This window comes from Gobio gobio, assembly GCF_949357685.1.
Source record: "Gobio gobio genome assembly, chromosome: 6".
Classification (NCBI taxonomy): domain Eukaryota; kingdom Metazoa; phylum Chordata; class Actinopteri; order Cypriniformes; family Gobionidae; genus Gobio; species Gobio gobio.
The window spans coordinates 24972850-24993470 of record NC_137102.1 but is presented as its reverse complement, the minus strand read 5'-3'; the positions used below and the strand labels follow the sequence as shown (position 1 = coordinate 24993470).

At 35.6% G+C, this 20621-nt stretch overlaps 1 protein-coding gene across 1 annotated transcript in view; it reads right to left on the bottom strand.

Moving 5' to 3' along the window:
• Window positions 1–1068: 1068 nt before the first annotated feature.
• The window catches only part of pigk (phosphatidylinositol glycan anchor biosynthesis, class K), a 58730-nt gene continuing 39177 nt past the window's right edge, over window positions 1069–20621 (bottom strand). The window contains exon 11 of the mRNA XM_079819803.1: window positions 1069–3685. Within this exon, the coding sequence (XP_079675929.1) occupies window positions 3569–3685 (117 nt within the window). The 3' untranslated portion in view covers window positions 1069–3568. The remainder of the gene's footprint in view (window positions 3686–20621) is intronic.

Below are 20621 nucleotides of genomic sequence, written 5' to 3'. Positions count from 1 at the left end.
TACATATTGCACCTTTAAACCCAGAATATTCCTTTATTGGTAAAGTGTGCATGTGTTCTTGGTGGTGGAAATACAAGACCACTTCCTCATCTTCCGTTTGTGCCACAAACTTTTTTTCCTTGAAAGCAGGTTACTCTGTCTATAGAGAAAACTGTTTTGAACAGAATAGCTCAAGTGTTGAACTATGGTATGACACTGAAAGAGAGAATTGGTGAGAAATAAAGTAATATGGGCCACTGCAGCTAGACCAGATTACTGCGGTATAGTCTAGAATCTCTTGTCGTGTATTGATCCATTGTGGCTCAGCTATTTTCCAAACAGCGAGTCGCTGACTGAGAGACAAAAGTCTCCTGTTCTGGGAAAACAGACAGATTACAGAGTGCTGAGCTGATTAAACCCAAAATATGGCCGTTTGTTAACCAGAAGTTAACCAAACCTGGAATTACATGCTAAATAATTGAATGTATATAATGCAGGATAAAAAATACCTCTGATTTTTCTGTGCGTGAGATTTTATTTGCACAAAAAAGCCTGGATGTTTTGGATGTCATTAATATGCTCTCAACTAATTTGGAAAATTATGTCTAAATATATAATTCATTGAAAGTAGGGTGAATCAATGTTGACCTATATTTATTGATTGTACTTAAACAGGTTTCAACATATTGGATTCTGAAAAAAATAAGCCTTTTAATGGGCACTAATGAGCTTCAATTGGTCTGCATGACTGAAATATGCAATTAGCGTAATTAATAATGACTTTATGAGTTGAGAGAGCTGGCATCCTATAATTTACATTTTAACCATTTCATTGCCTAATAAATATGTATTAAATAGATTTTTAAGACAACATAAGTAAATAATTCACAGCGTTCTTATAACTTAACATCCTGTTACAAGGATTCATTTTCATAATGATTCTCCATTGTAAAATGTGAGTTCTTTGTTCTCTTTCATTTCACGCAGCAAAAAAGGAGCTCCTGCTCCTGCTTCCAACAATTTCTCCGCTATTTTTCGGCTTTGTTACTTTCCTTCAAGTTTTAAAAGGAACAGAACATGAAAAGCTTTCAGTCTTTTCTCTGTAGGCTTTATTCAAAAAGTCACCTTTAGCCAGTTTTATAATAAAAAAAAAAAGCACACAGCAAAATGCTAGAACATAAATGGAGAAAAAAGGCAAAATGGCACTGTAGAAATTCTCATAATGCATTTACAGTGAATATTTTGATGTGGGCTCTCTTGAACAATTCATGATGTCTGACCTACCAACAGTTAATGATGCATTAGACAGACAGACAGAAAAAATTTCGTCCAATTTGTCAAACTCTCATTCACACTTACTGTGTAGCTGGAGGTGAATTCGGTCGACCCCTTTTAGAGCATGTTCTTAACAGAGTTTAAGTGGAGCGGAGACGCTAATGGACAGATACAGGACACAGCCAAAGGCAAATGGAGTGGTTTGGTTGCTGTACATGGAAATGTGTTTGTTGTCCATTAATTCCTCACATTTGTTGCTGGGTGAATCTCATGAAAAATGTATAGGTCACCAAAAAAATTATATATAAAAAAAAAAAACGAAGAAGAAGCCTATTTTAGGACCAATAACAAAACAAAACAAAAACAATCCCATTCTCATTACTGTAATTTGGAAATAAAGTTACATTATTTAAATTAAAATAGTCTTTAATTTAAATAATAACTATTTCCAAATTACAGTACTGAGAATGGGCTTGTTTTTGTTTTGTTACACATCATGTTAGAATTTGTTGTATTTTATTTTATTTATGCTGATAAAAAAAAAGTCTTAAGTATGTGGTAAAATATGAGTAACATAAATAAGCGGTTTTCACATGCTTACAGTTGGTTTTCACAACTCTTCTCAGAGCTACCCTGAACATTACTGTCTTTTCCCACTTCATAACCATTAAAAACTAAGAAAGGAAATTATAAATTGCAACTGAAACAACAGGCCATCAATTGCATATGAAGAGTTCAGATGCAAAAAACCTCTGATGTCCATCTGACGTTTTATTTTAAATTAGCATTTTCTTTTCAGGCTCCTATGTTTAGGTTCAGTAATTTCACTTTAATGGCAATTAAAAGGTTATTAGTCAGTTATTGAAATGCCTTATTTTCAAAAATGTCACATTAGTCAATTCATGAGTATTTAACTAATTTAACTGTCTTTTCCTGCAAAAAAGTCCATTAATGCTTTTTTTGTGCAAAAGCCTCTAAGTCCACCTGTTTGGACAAAAAGAAATAGCAAACAGTTGCAAAATCACTAAAGATGCAACTGGAAACATTGCAAATGATGAAAGCAGAATTCAAAATCTAACAACAATGAAGAAACTGATCCACACAGTAGGGGGAGATGTGATGCAAAGTGACTGCCACGTCCGTTTTTGTCAGGGTTTTACAGAAGCACAAGAAACACTATTGTGTTTACTTGCAACTCGCAAAATCCTGTCATTGCAACTGTAACGATGGATGCTTGGATAATGAAAGACGGCTCTTTCGCACAGCGTCATTCATCTTGAAATCATATGATTCGATTCATGGTTTCTGTGGACTCTTCTGTGACAAAGGGAAGTGGAGTTTTAGAGGTTTCTGCCAACAGCCTAGTTTTTCTGAATGGGCTGACACTGGGATTTAGCAGATTTGAAATGAAAGTATTTGATAAACGTATACTATGTGCGGAGAGCATTCGCTCAATATCATTATCTCATTTTTGACAGAGGTGGCGTTTAGCAGCTTTTGCATCTGAACTCTTCATATATAGATTTAGAATATCAGTATTTAGCTAACTAAAAATCTCATCCCACTGAGAAAAAAAATGAAGAAATATGGTTACAATTCCATGTGTCATAATAAATGTAAGAAAATAATTTAACTCTGCCAGGGGCGAAGTATGAAAGTTTGTTTCTTCCACTGAATAAAAAAGTAATTGCGACTTTTTCCTCTAACAATTCTGACTTTTTCTCACAATTGCGAGATTACATCTCACAATTCTGACTTTTTAAAATAAAATAAAAAGTCGTAATTATTTTTTTATTTTCTATTCTGTGGCAGAAACAAGCTTCCATACAATTGCGAGTTTACATCTCGCAATTCTGACTTTTATTCTCAGAATTGGATGATATTAATTCGCAATTGCGAGAAAAAAGTTGTGTTATAATTATCTTAATTTTTTTTTATTCCGTGGTAGAAACAGGCTTCCATACTGAAGAGATGAAACTATAACTGAAAATGAAAGAACAAAAAAACCAAAAAAAAACAGAGACACAAACCAACAAACAAGAAGTATGCTTCTCCCTGCAAGCTGTAAGTGTGTGTTTAGTTCAAAAGAAAGTCTCTGTGTGAAATTCAAATGGATTTCACTACAGAGCTACAAACAACAAAGAGCGTTCCAATGAAAGTCAGTGCATGTTACTTTCAAAAAATGATACACAGCAAAACCCAAAGAAAACAAACTTGCATCAAAAAATAAATAACCTATGATGACGAAAGTTATGGTGGACTTTCTTATGCCAGAGAAGACGTACAAGCGTGAGGTTCTTTGACCTCTGTGGGATCAGAAGATGTGTTTGAGATGTTTGATGCCGTATGTCTTGAAGAACACCAGCAGGATTAGAGTCCAGAGCCCCAGAATGAAGCCATCAGGAGGGTGCCAGTTTTTCTGCTTGGGTTTCTGTGAAGACATGTAGTGAGAACTCTGGTGAGTCGGTTTAATAGTATGAACAACTGAATTTCATTTGCTCTACTGAGATATAAGAACTGGATGCACTGTGTAAACACTGTAAGTGTGTCAGACGTTTCCTTTTACAGATGACATGAAATGTTAATAGCGTCTGCATTATGGAGGATAAGATATTTCTTTTAACATTATTATTCATTTGTGTTTACGGCACTCAAACAGCACTACACGCATTCTACCAGCATGGTTCAGCAGTTAGTCAACCGTGAATTCCGGTCCAAAAAGCTCAACTGGAAATATAACAAACCGTTCCTTGCCATTCTTAGAACCAGGTCCTTAAATGAACACTCTCCAAACGCCAATTGAAAGAAAAATTTGCATTAACGTGTATATGAAACGGTCTCACTCGCCAGTTGGCCGGTAACATTTTTATGAATTCTAACAATGCATGAACCTGAACGACGCTTGGGACAGTTGGTGGGCCAGTGCTACATTGTCACGGAAGTTTGACAAATATAAATATTCAAGCGCAAGAAGACGCGAAAGGGAGCTCATTTTGTTACTCATGTGCTGTGCGTACAGTTTTCTGTGCACACACATCTGAAGTGCACGCCCAGAAAGCTGCGTCTCAGACAGCGTGCAAATACTAAACTGAGCTCTCTTTCACATCATCTTGCACTTGAGCGGACAAATTCACACAAAATGATGTCATAAAATAGTGAGTATACTAGTAAACATAGATGGTTATGTCTTTAGTGAATGTAAACAGTTGAGAAAGTAAATGCATGTGTACATTATCAGTATATTAGATCCATGCATTCACTCTTAAAGTGACAGCAGCCTAAAAAAAAAAAATCACTGCTCTTGACTGAACTTCCGTTCGGCCCGGCGGTGGAAAAGCAGCTAATGTTTACAGAGAGGCTCTTAGATAGAGCATTGCAAACTCGGGATGGCAAAAATTATTACCACACAACTTCAATACTGAAAAAAAATATTAGTTCACAATTGACATTCTCACAATTTTTTTAAAAAAAGAATTACGAGACGAAAACTGGCAATTCTGAGAAATAAAGTCAGACTTTTTTTTTTAACTAAAGAATAAATATAAATGAAAAAGTGAAAGAGAAAGAGCAAAGTAAGCAAATTTTTTTGTTAGTTAAAACTAACAAAAAAGTGAATGATCAAATGAATGAATGGATAAATAATTAAATGTAAAAAAATCAAACAAATCATACAATGAATGTGAGCAAACAAGTGAACGAACAAAAAAATAAAATAAACTACATTATGAAAGAGGAAAAGACAATGAGTGAGTAAAAGAAAGCACAAAAAAAATTGAACAGAAGAAAGAACGGAGAAATTAAGGAAAGAGAGACTGATCAGACAAATGGAACAAAGAACATGCAAGAGAAAAAATTAATGAACAGAAAAAAGAATCAACAAATGAAAGAGAATGAATGAAATACAGAAAATAAATAAAGTCAGAATGAGTGAGGGAAAGAAAGGACAAAGAAAGAAAGAAAGAAAGAAAGAAAGAAAGAAAGAAAGAAAGAAAGAAAGAAAGAAAGAAAGAAAGAAAGAAAGAAAGAAAGAAAGAAAGAAAGAAAGAAAGAAAGAAAGAAAGACTAATCGGACGACTGCAAAAAATCAGGACCAAATGAAAGCAAAAAAAGATTAAACAAGCGAAAAATAATGAAAGAAGAAAAGAAAGAATTGTGACAGAAGAGTGAAGGAAAGGGCAAACAAAACTAAATCAATGAAAGCACAAAGGAAAGAATGATCAAGCAAATGGAAGAAAGAGCACTTGCAAGCAAATAAAAGAATAGAAAGAAAGAAAGAAAGAAAGAAAGAAAGAAAGAAAGAAAGAAAGAAAGAAAGAAAGAAAGACTAATCGGACGACTGCAAAAAATCAGGACGAAATGACAGCAAACAAAGATTAAACAAGCGAAAAAGAATGAAAGAAGAAAAGAAAGAATTGTGACAAGAGTGAAAGAAAAGGCAAACAAATCTAAATCAATGAAAGCACAAAGGAAAGAATGATCAAGCAAATGGAAGAAAGAGCACTTGCAAGCAAAGAAAGAAAGAAAGAAAGATGCAGACTCACAGAGCGTAATGCACTTCAGCATCAGAGCTCATCTGCTTCAGTCAGTGTTTGCACATTTACAGCTACATCATCACTTTGTGTATGAATATTATACATTTAAATCACCCACCATTAAACATGCATCACCAGACGTGCATTTATATGCTAATGCGGACAGAATATTCTACTGAAAAGAAAAGTTTAACCTCTAAAAAGAGAGTGCTCATAACTTTTCTAATTCTGTTCCAGGGGCTTGTGAGAGAGCACATTCTCCTCATTGCCTGCACTGTAGCTGAACATGACTGTGTTTCACTGCAGACCTTCATTATCAACCACAATAGAGCGACAGCCCCAGGCCCGACTCAACACTGACCTAGAAATCAGGCGGAAGTACGTAACGTATCTACACTGACCACCAGAGTGCACATAACCTGACTCACGGATGCCGCCACCCACAGGAACCCGGAAAAGGGGGTTTGTGTGAGACATACAGCTTCGGGGAAAGTTGTCCCAGGATGTTGTTTATGCCTGGGAGTATATGCGTGTTCACCGTCCTTCCCATCACAGCTGGGGTGGATACACACTTTTAAAGTTAAATAATTTTTGGGTTAAATAATTAACCCAAAAGTGAAAATTCGAGCCAGTTTCACTTTTCCGTGAAACAGAAAAAGAGTGAAGAATGCATTTGTTACTCTTTTCCATATACTAAAAGTGAATTAAAAAGATAAATAAAGCACCATAAAAGTGGTCCATGTCCACTGTGCGCTATATTCTAAGTCTTCTGAAGCAATAAAATAACTTTGTGCAATGAACTGGCTAAAATGTGTTATGTTGGATAATATTGTCCCCCCATTCTAACATGCCTATCATGGGGTCAATGACAAAATAAGAGTCTCCTAAATACATGAAGAAAAATTTTCAAAAATGTAGTTTAAACAGTGATGAGTTATTAGAAATGTGCTCTTGATATTCATGTTGGTTTAACATAATTATTACTTCTTTTTTTTAAACAGAAATGTATTTAATTACTCAAAAAATGTAATGCAAGTAAAAGGAACATTTCACTTACAGCTTGAATATGTGTGTACACATCTTTTAAGTTTCTTATATTTTTAAGATAAAAAGAATGTATTACAAACGTCATGAATTATTTATTCATAAATATCATTATGTTGGGGAATCGCACCATCTTTTTAACCTTGCCCTTTCATAAGGTCAAATGATCTGCTTTTTTAAGAGGCTTATTGACTTTATTGACTTTATTATTATATACTAGTGTTTATTAATATATTTAATTCGCTTTTTATATTTTCAGTTTTTATTTGAATTTTAACTTTCAGTAATTATATAAAAAAAATGAAATATTACTGTTTAGGGTTCATTTATTTTTTGTTTTGTTTTTTCTCCACTTTTCTTCAAGAAAACATTTATTTCAGTTATTTGCCAAAGCAGCATTTCTAACTTTAGTTCAGGTTTTTTTTATCTAACATTTATATTTATTTTATTTCAGCCTAATTTTAATTAACAAAAATGTGTATAATAGTTTTAGTTAACAATAAATCACCCTGCTTGACACAATCATGATGGTCTGAAAGTGTCTCTCTATATCATTTCCTGTTACATGCTTTTTTTCCCTGCATGTTTCTGAATGCCAGTCGCACCACAAGACTTTGTTGGTTGCACAAATCATTGATTGAATTTTGACAAATCACATCTAATCACATATATATATATATATATATATATATATATATATAAATATATATATATATATATATATATATATATATATATATATATATATATATATATATATAAAATATATAAAATATATATATATATATATATATATATATATATATATATATATATAATATTTTAAGGAGGACATATTATGCTTGTTTTACCTTTTTCATCTTTCTTTATGTGTAATGTTGCTGTTTGAACATTAAAAATGTTTGCAAAATTACAAAGCACAAAGTCACTTCAAAGGCTTGTTTCCTGAAACGCCTCGATTGTAGTCTTGAGTTTTCTTCTGGGAACGAACACGTCACAATATTACTCATTTAAATAATTCCCGCCAAAGGCATAAGCAAAATAAAGGGGCGGTGCCTGGTTGAGTTGTGCTAGTAGTGTGTTGAAACTCGCGGTAATGGTAAGGGGTGTGACATATCCAAAACACGCTCAAAGCGGTTGACCAATCACAACATACTGACCCAGTCGACCAATCAGAGAACATTACGCTTTTAGGAAGAAGTGGCTTCATAGAGACCGAAACAAAATAGAGCGTTACTGACAGACTGGAAAAAGAGGTGATGTAACTGTCAAATATGTGAAAAATAATGCCTCTTTTGAACAATTAAACATGAAAACCTATTTTAGTAAACCCGAAATACAAAATCAAGACTTTATAAAAGGGCATAATATGGCCGCTTTAACAAGACCTAACTGTTTTTCTCTAAGAAATAATAATGTTGGATTATGCAAAACTACTCAATATGGCTTTCTTCAATTTCAAAAATTTGTCTTAATACCTAACATTTTTCACTTTACACTCAGCGTATTCACATGCTGCATCAGACAGTAAGGACAGCAATAATAAGTGGCCTTGATCTGCATAATACATTGCAGCTGAGTGTGGAGGATAGCGGAGGAGACGTCCTGAGTGCTGAGGTAGTTAACCTCTGAAAGTAAGAGGGAAATGGGAGGGTGAAGACTGTACATAAGGGGGCTTCTCACATGGCTGAACGCGACTGATGGATTGACTCTGACAGACTGCTCAGTCTACCTCCGGGAGCAGTCGAGGAACTGAGCTGGAGTTAACTGGAGCCACGATAATGAGGAAGAGGAAAATGGGGATTATTAGCATTTGTGAAGTTAAAAATGGTTTAGATCATGTTTGGGACTGCACTCACAAATAAGCGACTGCTTTGATAGTCAGTTATGAAATCAGACGTTTTTACCTGGCGAATGATGAAATAATAGGTGAAACATTTCTGACACTGCAGAAGGAACGTGAGAGACCAGAATATCAAAGAGATTTGAGTGTGGACTCTTTTGACTTGTACCAGGAAGTAACTACCAAGAAGTCAAGTCAAGTCAACCTTTATTTATATAGTGCTTTTTACAATGCAGATTGTTTCAAAGCAGCTTCACAGTGTTAGACAGGAAAATAATGCAACAGATTTGATTCGTCTGTACAGCCGCTCTGGAGAAAACGGTGATGTTATCCAGCTAATTTCAAATATCATATAGTGACAATGTGGGCAGATCAGTAATTTAGTTCTAAATTTATTTGAATATTTAGTTGAAAATTTAGACCCGAAAGAACACAAGCGCGACTTCATAGCAACAAGTTAAAACATTCAGAACACCTGAACCGCATTGCATCAGCCAGGTGAGCTGGTCATTATTGAAAAATAAACCTGGACAGGATGATCAGGATGGGTCCTGAGGTTTTTTTTTGTTGTTGTTGTTGACAATCACAACTGACTCTGTTTCAGGGGTTCAAAAACATTTAGCTCCTTAGACATAAAATATTTACTTGAAGTACCGCATGAAATTATAAGTTACCGTATCGTTACGAAATATCTGACTATAATATACAAATATAATTGTCTTTTTCTTAGAAATACATCTGAAAAAACTGGTTCATCTTATATTCAGGGTCTAGACTTTGCCAAATGCGATGGGCTAGGGCTGGACGATATGACCTAAAATCAAAACCTCGATTAATTTAACACTTTCCCTCGATTACGATTAATCAACGATTATTTTGTTTTGTTTTTTGCCCTCATAGTTCACTGGTAAGGTATGTACTGTAAATATGTTTGACTATTAAAGGAGGGATATTTCTTTTTTAAATAAAATAGCACCAGGAGAGTACAGTTATATGAATGCATTAAATGAAAAACAGATTGCGTGTGTGAATTAGTCATACCGTCTCTTTATTAATTGTGAAGCTGTGCATTGTATGTGCGTTGTATGTACAGTGAGGGAAATAAGTATTTGAACACCCTGTTGTTTAAATCCAGAAATCACAATGTATGATTTTTTAACTATTTATTTGTATGATACAGCTGCAAATAAGTATTTGAACACCTGTCTATCAGCTAGAATTCTGACCCTCAAAGACCTGTTAGTCTGCCTTTAAAATGTCCACCTCCACTCCATTTATTATCCTAAATTAGATGCACCTGTTTGAGGTCGTTAGCTGCATAAAGACACCTGTCCACCCCATACAATCAGTAAGAATCCAAATACTAACATGGCCAAGACCAAAGAGCTGTCCAAAGACACTAGAGACAAAATTGTACACCTCCACAAGGCTGGAAAGGGCTACGGGGAAATTGCCAAGCAGCTTGGTGAAAAAAGGTCCACTGTTGGAGCAATCATTAGAAAATGGAAGAAGCTAAACATGACTGTCAATCTCCCTCGGACTGGGGCTCCATGCAAGATCTTACCTCGTGGGGTCTCATTGATCCTAAGAAAGGTGAGAAATCAGCCCAGAACTACACGGGAGGAGCTGGTCAATGACCTGAAAAGAGCTGGGACCACCGTTTCCAAGGTTACTGTTGGTAATACACTAAGACGTCATGGTTTGAAATCATGCATGGCACGGAAGGTTCCCCTGCTTAAACCAGCACATGTCCAGGCCCGTCTTAAGTGTGCCAATGACCATTTGGATGATCCAGAGGAGTCATAGGAGAAAGTCATGTGGTCGGATGAGACCAAAATATAACTTTTTGGTCATAATTCCACAAAACGTGTTTGGAGGAAGAAGAATGATGAGTACCATCCCAAGAACACCATCCCTACTGTGAAGCATGGGGGTGTTTTTCTGCACATGGGACAGGGCGACTGCACTGTATTAAGGAGAGGATGAAAGAGGATGTATTGCGAGATTTTGGGGAACAACCTCCTTCCCTCAGTTAGAGCATTGAAGATGGGTCGAGGCTGGGTCTTCCAACATGACAATGACCCGAAGCACACAGCCAGGATAACCAAGGAGTGGCTCTGTAAGAAGCATATCAAGGTTCTGGCGTGGCCTAGCCAGTCTCCAGACCTAAACCCAATAGAAAATCTTTGGAGGGAGCTCAAACTCCGTGTTTCTCAGCGACAGGCCAGAAACCTGACTGATCTAGAGAAGATCTGTGTGGAGGAGTGGGCCAAAATCCCTCCTGCAGTGTGTGCAAACCTGGTGAAAAACTACAGGAAACGTTTGACCTCTGTAATTGCAAACAAAGGCTACTGTACAAAATATTAACATTGATTTTCTCAGGTTTTCAAATACTTATTTGCAGCAGTATCATACAAATAAATAGTTAAAAAAATCATACAATGTGATTTCTTGGATTTTTTTTTTAGATTATGTCTCTCACAGTGGACATGCACCTACGATGACAATTTCAGACCCCTCCATGATTTCTAAGTGGGAGAACTTGCAAAATAGCAGGATGTTCAAATACTTATTTTCCTCACTGTAGTTACTTTAAAAGCAGAACGATATATGCTATAACTTTAGAGTTTCTAAGCTACTTTATTGATAAATCACAGGACAGAGTTGACATTAGTGATTAGCTTCATTCATTCATGTAATATCATCCTGTCTGCAAATCTAGTCTCTAATTTACAAACAAATCCGGTGAAATTAAACATGTCATTCCTCATTTTGAACTGAATAAATCGTCACCTGCTACGAGACACGATAGAGGTGTCTGATTCATGAACAAGCTGATTCTTTTCAATGAACCCGTTAAATCTGTTTGCAAATGGCACTGTGCGATTAATTCGTGAATTAGACCAATCGGATTGCATTGTTCTCGAGTCAACAACTCACTGATTCAAATGATCCGCTCAGAGCGAATCTCCAGTTAACAATTCACTGAATTCACAAGTCTGTCTCAAAATGAGCCGAGAACCATGAGATCCTTAGCTTGATTGTGCGCTCGACTGATGGAGCAAAAAGTAATTACTATTTCTAAATGTTAGGATTTATTATTGTAAATGAAAATCATATTTAAGTCATGACTGTAAGTTGTTTGTGAACTAAATCTGCTGTAAAAGGGCGAGCTGTTTAAGCCCATTGTACTGCTCGAATGCAGTATATATACATACATTTTATTTTATTTTATTTATTTATTTATTTTTTAGCTAGTGTTGTATTTTGAATTTGTAGCTGGACTTAAAGAGAAACTCAAACCTCCTTTTAGTTGTGGTAGTGTCTTAGTCCACATTACACAGTGATGTTTTAGGAACGCAATCAAAATGAATAATAATAACATTAATAATAATAATTATTGTAGTTTTAACTCTAATTTCAAAAATCTGTTATACATTATGATTGTACTGTAAAATGAAAACAATTTGATATTATTTATAATAATAATTGTATTAATTTACAATAATAATTCTGCACTTTCAAACGTTCAAAACCTCAAACTTTGAACATTTAAAATCCTTGAGATCTTATTTGGTGGGTACTGCTGAAATGCTTTAAACTTCTGCCCACAAAAATGTTGGAAATTATGCAAATATGTAAATAAAGTGAACATAGCACATGTTGAGTTCCCAAATGCACATTAAACTCACAGAACATGCAGCGATTTACTGCATTTAATGTGAATCACGTTTTGAAACATGCACAGGAGGATCAGACCTATTTAATTAGTTATTTAATTAAATCACAGCCTTTGATTTGACAATCGAATTTAGCCAAATTTATTTCACTTTAATTTTACATTGGATTTTATTAATTATCATTAGCTTTTCATCAATTTACAAACCTCTTGCAGTTCCCTCAAACCCTGCTCATATTGTCCTGCTTATTATATGCTTACTTACCAAATAAATAAATAAATAATTTCATCCCAAATTAATACTTCATGCCCATTTACTTATTTGATGAGGTGAAGTGAGAACAATGAGGGTGCTATGAGAGATGTGGAACTAGAATGGTGAAGATCACACGAACTGATAACAAAGCACACTAGAATGCCTGATTCTGATTCTCTGACACATGTTTCGACATGTTTGGCTGGGAAGTAGTTCCTGATCTGGACCGCATTACAGCTCCATTTCACTTTGCCAAATAATATCAGTTATTTCAAAGAGCTATGTAGTCTACCACAGTAAAAGACCAAAGATATTGGCCAAAGCAAATAAACAATTTCCATTTTTTCGAAATTACTTTTATCTATGGAAAGCACATCACCCCTCTCGCTTTCTCTGTCACACACACACACACACAACACAGAATCTTGCAGTCAGTAACACCCTGCTACTTAATCAGTAAAGTGCATACATATTATATTTTATACAACGGGGCTGTTGAATGCAAAACAAAGTGCTGCGACTGACCAATCAGAATTGAGTATTAATGTTGAAAGCTGAGTAATAATGTTTAATAATCCGAAGGCATTTAAAACCACGAATCCCTCTGTGAAGTGACTATTGAAAAAAAAAAACCTTAAAAGGGGTGATGAATTGAGAAATCAACTTTCCTTTGAGCCCTTGGTATATAAAAGTTCATTGTGATATAAGAATATCCTGAAAGTTTCAGAGCTGAAAACAGCCTTGTTAGTTAAAGAAAAGCTTTTATAGACACCAGGCCCAGCAAACGAGAGATCTCACAATATGTCGACCACTGACGTAATAGGACGCAGAAGCACCGCCTCAAGCCCGCCCACCGACTCATGGAGCTAAACGATGCCAGTTCCAGCTCACATGCGTAAGACATGCATTTGTTCGCTTCATTTCACAGCGGCACATTCGTGATCAGACTCGGACTTGTAACGCCAGCTCGCAAAGCCCAAAGTCCCGGGGCTATGTGTTTTTCAGACGGGCTATCAACGGCCTGCCGACGGGCTGTAGTGAAATAACATTCCTTTCTTGCGCGCGTGCGTGTGTGTGTGTGTGTGTGTGTGGGTTTCGCGGTTATATTCACTGATGATCGGGCCGACCAAGTAATACAGAAATAACATTCCAATCAATCGTGGGTGGATGAGAGATGAATCATTATGTTTGTTTGATAAAGATATTTTTCGAGCCCTGTGAGCATTTTCCCACACGCTTTCAAAACAATTCCTCACGTGTACTGACAGGGGAGCTGAAGCTCATTAAATATGCAAATCTTATCCAATCCTAGCCGTGGCCGTGGGCTAAAGAAAATAGCCTATTACTTATTCATTATGATGTTTTTGAATGTAAAAACCTTGTAAACGTCATAACTTGACCTCAGACAACAGTATAAAAAAAAATAAAATAGCCAGTTCATGACACCTTTAATAATACCATAATACATAAGAATGATAAAATAATCATATTTATGTGGAAACAAGTTTGTTGGGCCCAGTCTGTTGTGATTGGTCTACTCTGCTCTGATTGGTCAGATAGCCCAGTCTGTTGTGATTGGTCTACTCTGCTCTGATTGGTCAGATGGCGCCTCAGTCTGTTGTGATTGGTCTACTCTGTTCTGATCAGAGTATGTGAGCGGAATGGAGTGGGAGCGGAGCGAGGAGTGGAGCGACGTGATTTTGAATGGAGTGAGGAGCGGATTTTTTAAAAGCTCCACTACCGCTCCATCATGAGTACAATTCATGCCAATGGCCCATAATATAACAGCATTTTTATCCAGAACTCACACGTTAAACACATTTAACTAGCTTGATACAGATGGATCACGCAAATCAGAAAGAATGTAAAGTTTATGATGCCGGCGATGGACATGAGCGGGATGTTATTGTACCTTCTATACTGAATATAATCGGGTGAAAGTATATTTTAAACAGGTAGCACTTATTCACACACGCAATCACTCTCTCTAATGCATTCAAATACATCTTACAGTGCTTATCTGCTTACAGTTCTCTGTATCTGATTTTGAATGAGCAGAAATCTGTAATGTTGTTACCCGTAGATAAAATAACTGATGAAAACGTACTATTTTCATCTTTCCAAACAAAATTTGCACTGCAAAAAGCAGCAATGATATTTATCTTTTAATACTGATAAAGCCAAATAAGCTTGGCATGTCGTAGGAATAAATCTTCACACACTAGTGTTCCAATAAACCACATTGAAACTATCTCCTATTGTTTTTTTCATTTAATGTATGCTATAAACCGAACTTTTGTGATATTCAGAGTTTACTTAAATACTTTAGCCGCAAATTTCCTAGGAGCAAAGACAGAGCGGTATTTCTGATATCAGTGAGCGAGGAGTGGAGCAGGGAGTAGGAAATGGTGAACCCGGAGCGGAGTGATTATCAAATGCTCAGTGCACGGAGGGGAAATTGCTGCCGCTACACTCAGCTCACATACTCTGGTTCTGATTGGTCAGACGGCCCAGTCTGTTGTGATTGGTCTACTTTGCTCTGATTGGTCAGATGGCCCAGTCTGTCATGATTGCTCTATTCTTATTGATTAGACGGCCCAGTCTGTTGTGATTGATCTACTGCTTATAGCACGTGTTGGAAACGAAAAAGCCCATTACCATATCTGACTTTCAGCTCCGGAGGCTTCCTCAGCTCTTGATACACAGTGATACGAACAGTAACAATGCAGTCAGTTTTACCAAAGTAATTCAAGCCCGATTCCTCATCCTTTTTTGGAATTTGACAACATGAACCAAATTCTACCAGGCCTCAGCTACAACTACAGAGTTTGATGGCATCTCAAAGTAGATATTGTTCACGGGAAGTTAATGAAGACCTTAGGCTGGCATTATGCAAATGTGTTTCAAACCTACGTAGGAATTACTGACGACTCATTTCAGGCAGTTCAGAATTGGTTCTTTCTCTTGTGAGACAATAACTTTATTTATCGTGTACTTTGATCTTTGAAACTTTGCAGAACCTTTAAGTTCGCAAACAGATATATTACACACTACATGAAAGGTACCTGAAAAAGTATAGGGGCACTTTAAGTACAATTTCTCAATACATTTCTTCTGGATATGAAGCAAAACACAGGTAGAAGCTTGAAAGTTTTGGGTCCCATTGAGGTTCATAACATGAACAAAAACTGGTCAAATTCTTAAAATCTCTTCTTTAGCAATTCTGCAGAAGACAGAACTATCCCTTTAAGTTCTCTGGCAAATCATACTTTATGCATGGAATTGTACTCCATTCTGCTGGAATGGAAACTCCGCCATCAAACCTCATGCTATTCAGCGAGGAAATTATTTTTGATTTGACTGGTTCACAACCCAGCCAAAAAGGACAAAATGAGTACAGCCATGCATCCTCCTCCTCCAGCTTTGATTCCCTAAAGCCATAGTGTTGAGGCATCAAACTGTCAAGACAACAAATAACTATTCAAAGCTGAAGGAAAGCATCCTCAGAGCAAAATCATTGCAACAAGCAGAGTAATTGAGTTTTGAGAAAAGCATTCAGCTGAGTACACTGTGATTAGTCTCTGACATTTAAAGCCTGATTTAGAAGCAAGAATGATCGCGGCACAAAGGGGATAACCTCATCCTCAACCGGAGATAGACGGTTTGACGCAGGAGACAGCACGGCTAACAAGTGTTCTAGGAAGAAAATATGGGGTTACGGACCAGTGTTCCCACTGCTATGACCTAGTCCACTGACTAGATTTGTTAAATAAATTAAACATAGGGGATTTCCCTAAGAACACTAAGTTTTAGCAGCCAATTCATTAGAAGAATTGTGTACTGGTCAAATAAAAATAAAAGTTTTTTCTAAGTCTGCATCTTTTTATGAGAAATAAATGATGTTATTTTGAACTTTCTATTTATAAAAGAATCCTGAAAACAGATCAGTTTGCACAAAAATATTAAGCAACAAAAACTCAATATTAGACCCATTACTAATAAATGAGCATAATTAATAATAATTGAACACCAAATAAGCATGTTTAAGTTCAATATGCTTAGCCATCACATGAATAAATTACATTTTAAAATAAGAACATTAAAATGAATTAATATTAAAACAGAAAGCGGATCCATCATATTTCACAATATTACTAAAGTTTTACTTTATTTTTGATCAAATTTGTGAGAATAAACAATAAAACAAATTTTTTTTTTGAAAGCTTTTGACTCTTAGTGTCTCCATTTCGCTCAATGGTAGAGGATACAGCAGATTACTGTGATCTGGCATACTTATTGAGACTGTATATTATTCCTCCACCACGTTGCTCCAGAGACCAGAATAAGCTCTTTAAAATTCTGAAAATGAGCTCGACAACACTGTGTTACTGTATGTATGGAGTTATACTGCCCTTGATCAATAGAACATTTACATAAAGAACATCATAAAAAACAGGCAGTAAAATTAGGTGCAATCTTTAAAGTCAATTTACGTAGAAAGGAGGCATATTTAAGAATATTTTAAAGAATTAGAATGACTTAACTGAACTATGTCTGGTGCACAAATATTGCCTGGTTAAACTGGATTGCGGGTGATTAGTTAACATGATGCAGATGTTACTTCATACAAAAGTGATGCAACTATTCAGTGAATTATGCAAATAGTATCAGAGCAATTTGAGGTATAATTATCATCTTTGGTGCAGAGTTGCATTGGCTATCTTAAATAATTCTGTGCTGTTCTAAAAATGCTCTTTAATGTGTCTGTCTTAAGATAAAGTTATTTAACTCAACTTTGATTCATTAAACATTTTTAATCTAAGAAGAGACATCTTAAACTGCAAAATATCTGAAAACTTTAAACTGATGTTGGCTTGCAAAGAATTACCAGTTAAAGTATATCAGTCATAATACAATTTTAATGGTCCCATGGCTACATTGCAAATCAAACATGTATGTAAGTTGAACCTGAATGGAGAGGGGTGGATGAATATCTGATTTGGGGAACAACAGAACAATCTTTAGCCAGCATAAGAGGATTAGAAATAATTAGGACTGTCAAGCGATTACAAATTTTAATGCAATTAATTACACAATAGTTTTAAGTAATTCACTTAATAAAATCACAAATTAATCGTACATCAAATGTATTATTGTTATTTGGAAACTTGTTTGTGCTCTTTTTTGTTAGGGAATTAGGTAAGCTAAATGTATTTTATTTTGCTATGCGGTTAGGTTATTACATTTCTCCCCATTTTGTTTGTTATTTTGGCCTTTGGCCACCCTGAAGAGATGCCATTTATTTCACTTGTTATTTCTTAATAAATGTAACACTGCTTAATTTTTTTATTCCTGTTTGATTATCGACCAGAGTGATTTTGTGCTGAGATTCCATTACAAACAACCCAGTTTTAGTATGCCCTTTTCAGAGTTTTCTCTATTCCCCTAGACGCGGGGCGTAATAGTGACAGCATCATGGCCGTGATAAAGAAAGATGTCCATTAAGCACTCTTATAATACTACAAAACTCTCTTTATTTTTTTAAATGGAGCAAGAAAAACACCTTTATTATCTGTGAAGAGTGGCCACAGGAGAATCTGACCTGAAAACCACACATTTTTGAGCATTATATTTATTCAGTTTTTAAAAATTTTCACAAAACAGTCCCTGCATCACACCACGGCTAATTTGCAATAAGTTCTGCAATCATAGTCTCTATGATATGATAATGGCTTGGGACTTTTCTTCAATGTTAATCTAAAGGATTTTTTGTGTGTGGCTTTTTTATTATTATTTTAGGTCTTAGAAATTCCTTAGAAAAAATATATATAAGTCCAGAAGGATATACACACCAAAGTTAAAATACAGGGTTAAGGTTAGCACGTCCTGACCATGTCCTTACCAACCAACAAGTTCTTTATTCATATATTTTTCAATGTGACAAAATCAGTGCCAATCAAAACATATTTGATGTTTAATATTCAACTGCATGATTTTGGCCCCTACGTTTCACTGTGGGCAGGTAAAACAAACCAAAAAAACTAAAAACGCATGAATTTCCAATGTTTTCCAACATATTTCACGTCATTATTCTGCACATGTGAAATTTACATTTTAAAATAATTAATGTTTTTTTTTTCCTGTAAGAGTCTACCAAGCACAACACCACAAAATGTCCTGCTACTGTTTTTTACTGCTTTGTTTTTTGTTTTTGTTTTCTCACTATTGTGGCTGGTTAGGGAAAAAAGAAGCTTATATTGCATTACGCCTGGTTAGCACACTGCAACCCAACAGTGTCCTATTCTTAACCTAAAGTATGAGTTTTAGAAATAATGAGGTTTTTGCCTTAGCTACTATCCATAAATAACCATGTAGCCGAGCAGAATTGGCCCAGAGATAGTTGTTATTTTACAATATTTGGTTATTCATACGAAATAGCACCCTATAAAAGACTCATTTTCTAGGAAGAATCTGTTGCTCTGTTTGAAAATTGTGGCGCACAAACACCATCCAACTGAAGCAAATCTGCCAGGAAGAATGGGCCAAAATCATATCTGAACAGTGTGAGGCTGTGGATTTAGATACAAAAGTAAAAAGAGAAATTGAAAGTGTTAGGACATACAGGGAATGGCAAATAAAGAACTGATTTCAGAAATATTGAGATTTAGATATTAAATGAGATTGAGACATTAAGTGCATTTGAGATCATAGCATTTGGTCTTCAAATGCCTGGGCACTTTGTCCAGAAGTAATATTTAATAAAGGAATTAGTTAAGAGAGTCTCTGCTTAACATTCTCACTAATAAAAATGTATGAAGAGAAAAAAAGAGATGGATATATAGAGAGATCAAAGGTTCTGATGTAGTCTGCATGAGGCCAGTAATAGAGTCCAGCACACAGTGAGAGCGTCCAATCATCAAATTCCACATTGAACGAATGCTAGAGGGACGGCTCATCCCTCTACATATTGCTACACATACACACACTGCCTTCATTACCACACTGTCTTTTTATCCAGAATAGAACATTCACATATTTATGAATGTCATCTGCAAAGCTCCATTATGACAGTCCGATATCATCACTCTAAAAACAGTCATGACTCATGACAGTTCTGAATCCTTAGCAATATGCTGCAGTCCTCCAGATGATATCTTAAAGCCACTGGGGTTTGGACAGCAAAAACCACTGTATCAAAATTTGACATTGAATTTTTCATTCACAATTGAATATGAAATCCATATATCACATCCTGGAAAATATCCGGAAGTATCAAAAAAGAAGGATACAGAAATATGTTGTAGATTTAAGCATAAATTTAAGATAAGTACTACGACAGACAGTGTCCACCTCAAACATTTGCTTCACTTCAAGGTAGTTTGCAAGGATTTTGGCTGATATGTGAATGCTTGAAATTAATTCAGACCTCTCTAAAACATTTTATGAAATTAGACAGATGCAGAGACGAGAATAAAGTGATTTAAAGGGTTAGTTCACCCAAAAAAAAAAAATTCTGTCATTAATTGCTCACCTTCATGTCATTCCAAACCTGTCCCTCTATTAACAGTAATACAAAGTTCATAAAGAGATTGTAAACCTAATTCATATCAATTGGTTTAGTAAAAAAAAATATTTAGACACATGATTGCTTTATACGCTGAACAGATTAATTTAGGCTTTAATTCACATATAAACATTCATCAACGCACACATCAGTTATCATAAACGGAAGCTCAAGCATGCTTGCTTGACGTGCAAGAACCAATGAGGTTCATTCTTGTGTTACGCAGCACGTTCAAGCTTCCAAAAGAACCAATGAGGTTCATTCTCGTGTTACGCAGTACATTTCAGCTTCCTCAAGAACCAATGAGGTTCATTCTCGTGTTATGCGGCACGTTTGAGCGTCCACATTAACCAATGAGGTTCATTCTTGTGTTACACAGTACATTTGAGCTTCCTCAAGAACCAATGAAGTTAATTCTCATGTTACGCAGTACGTTTGAGCTTCCTCAA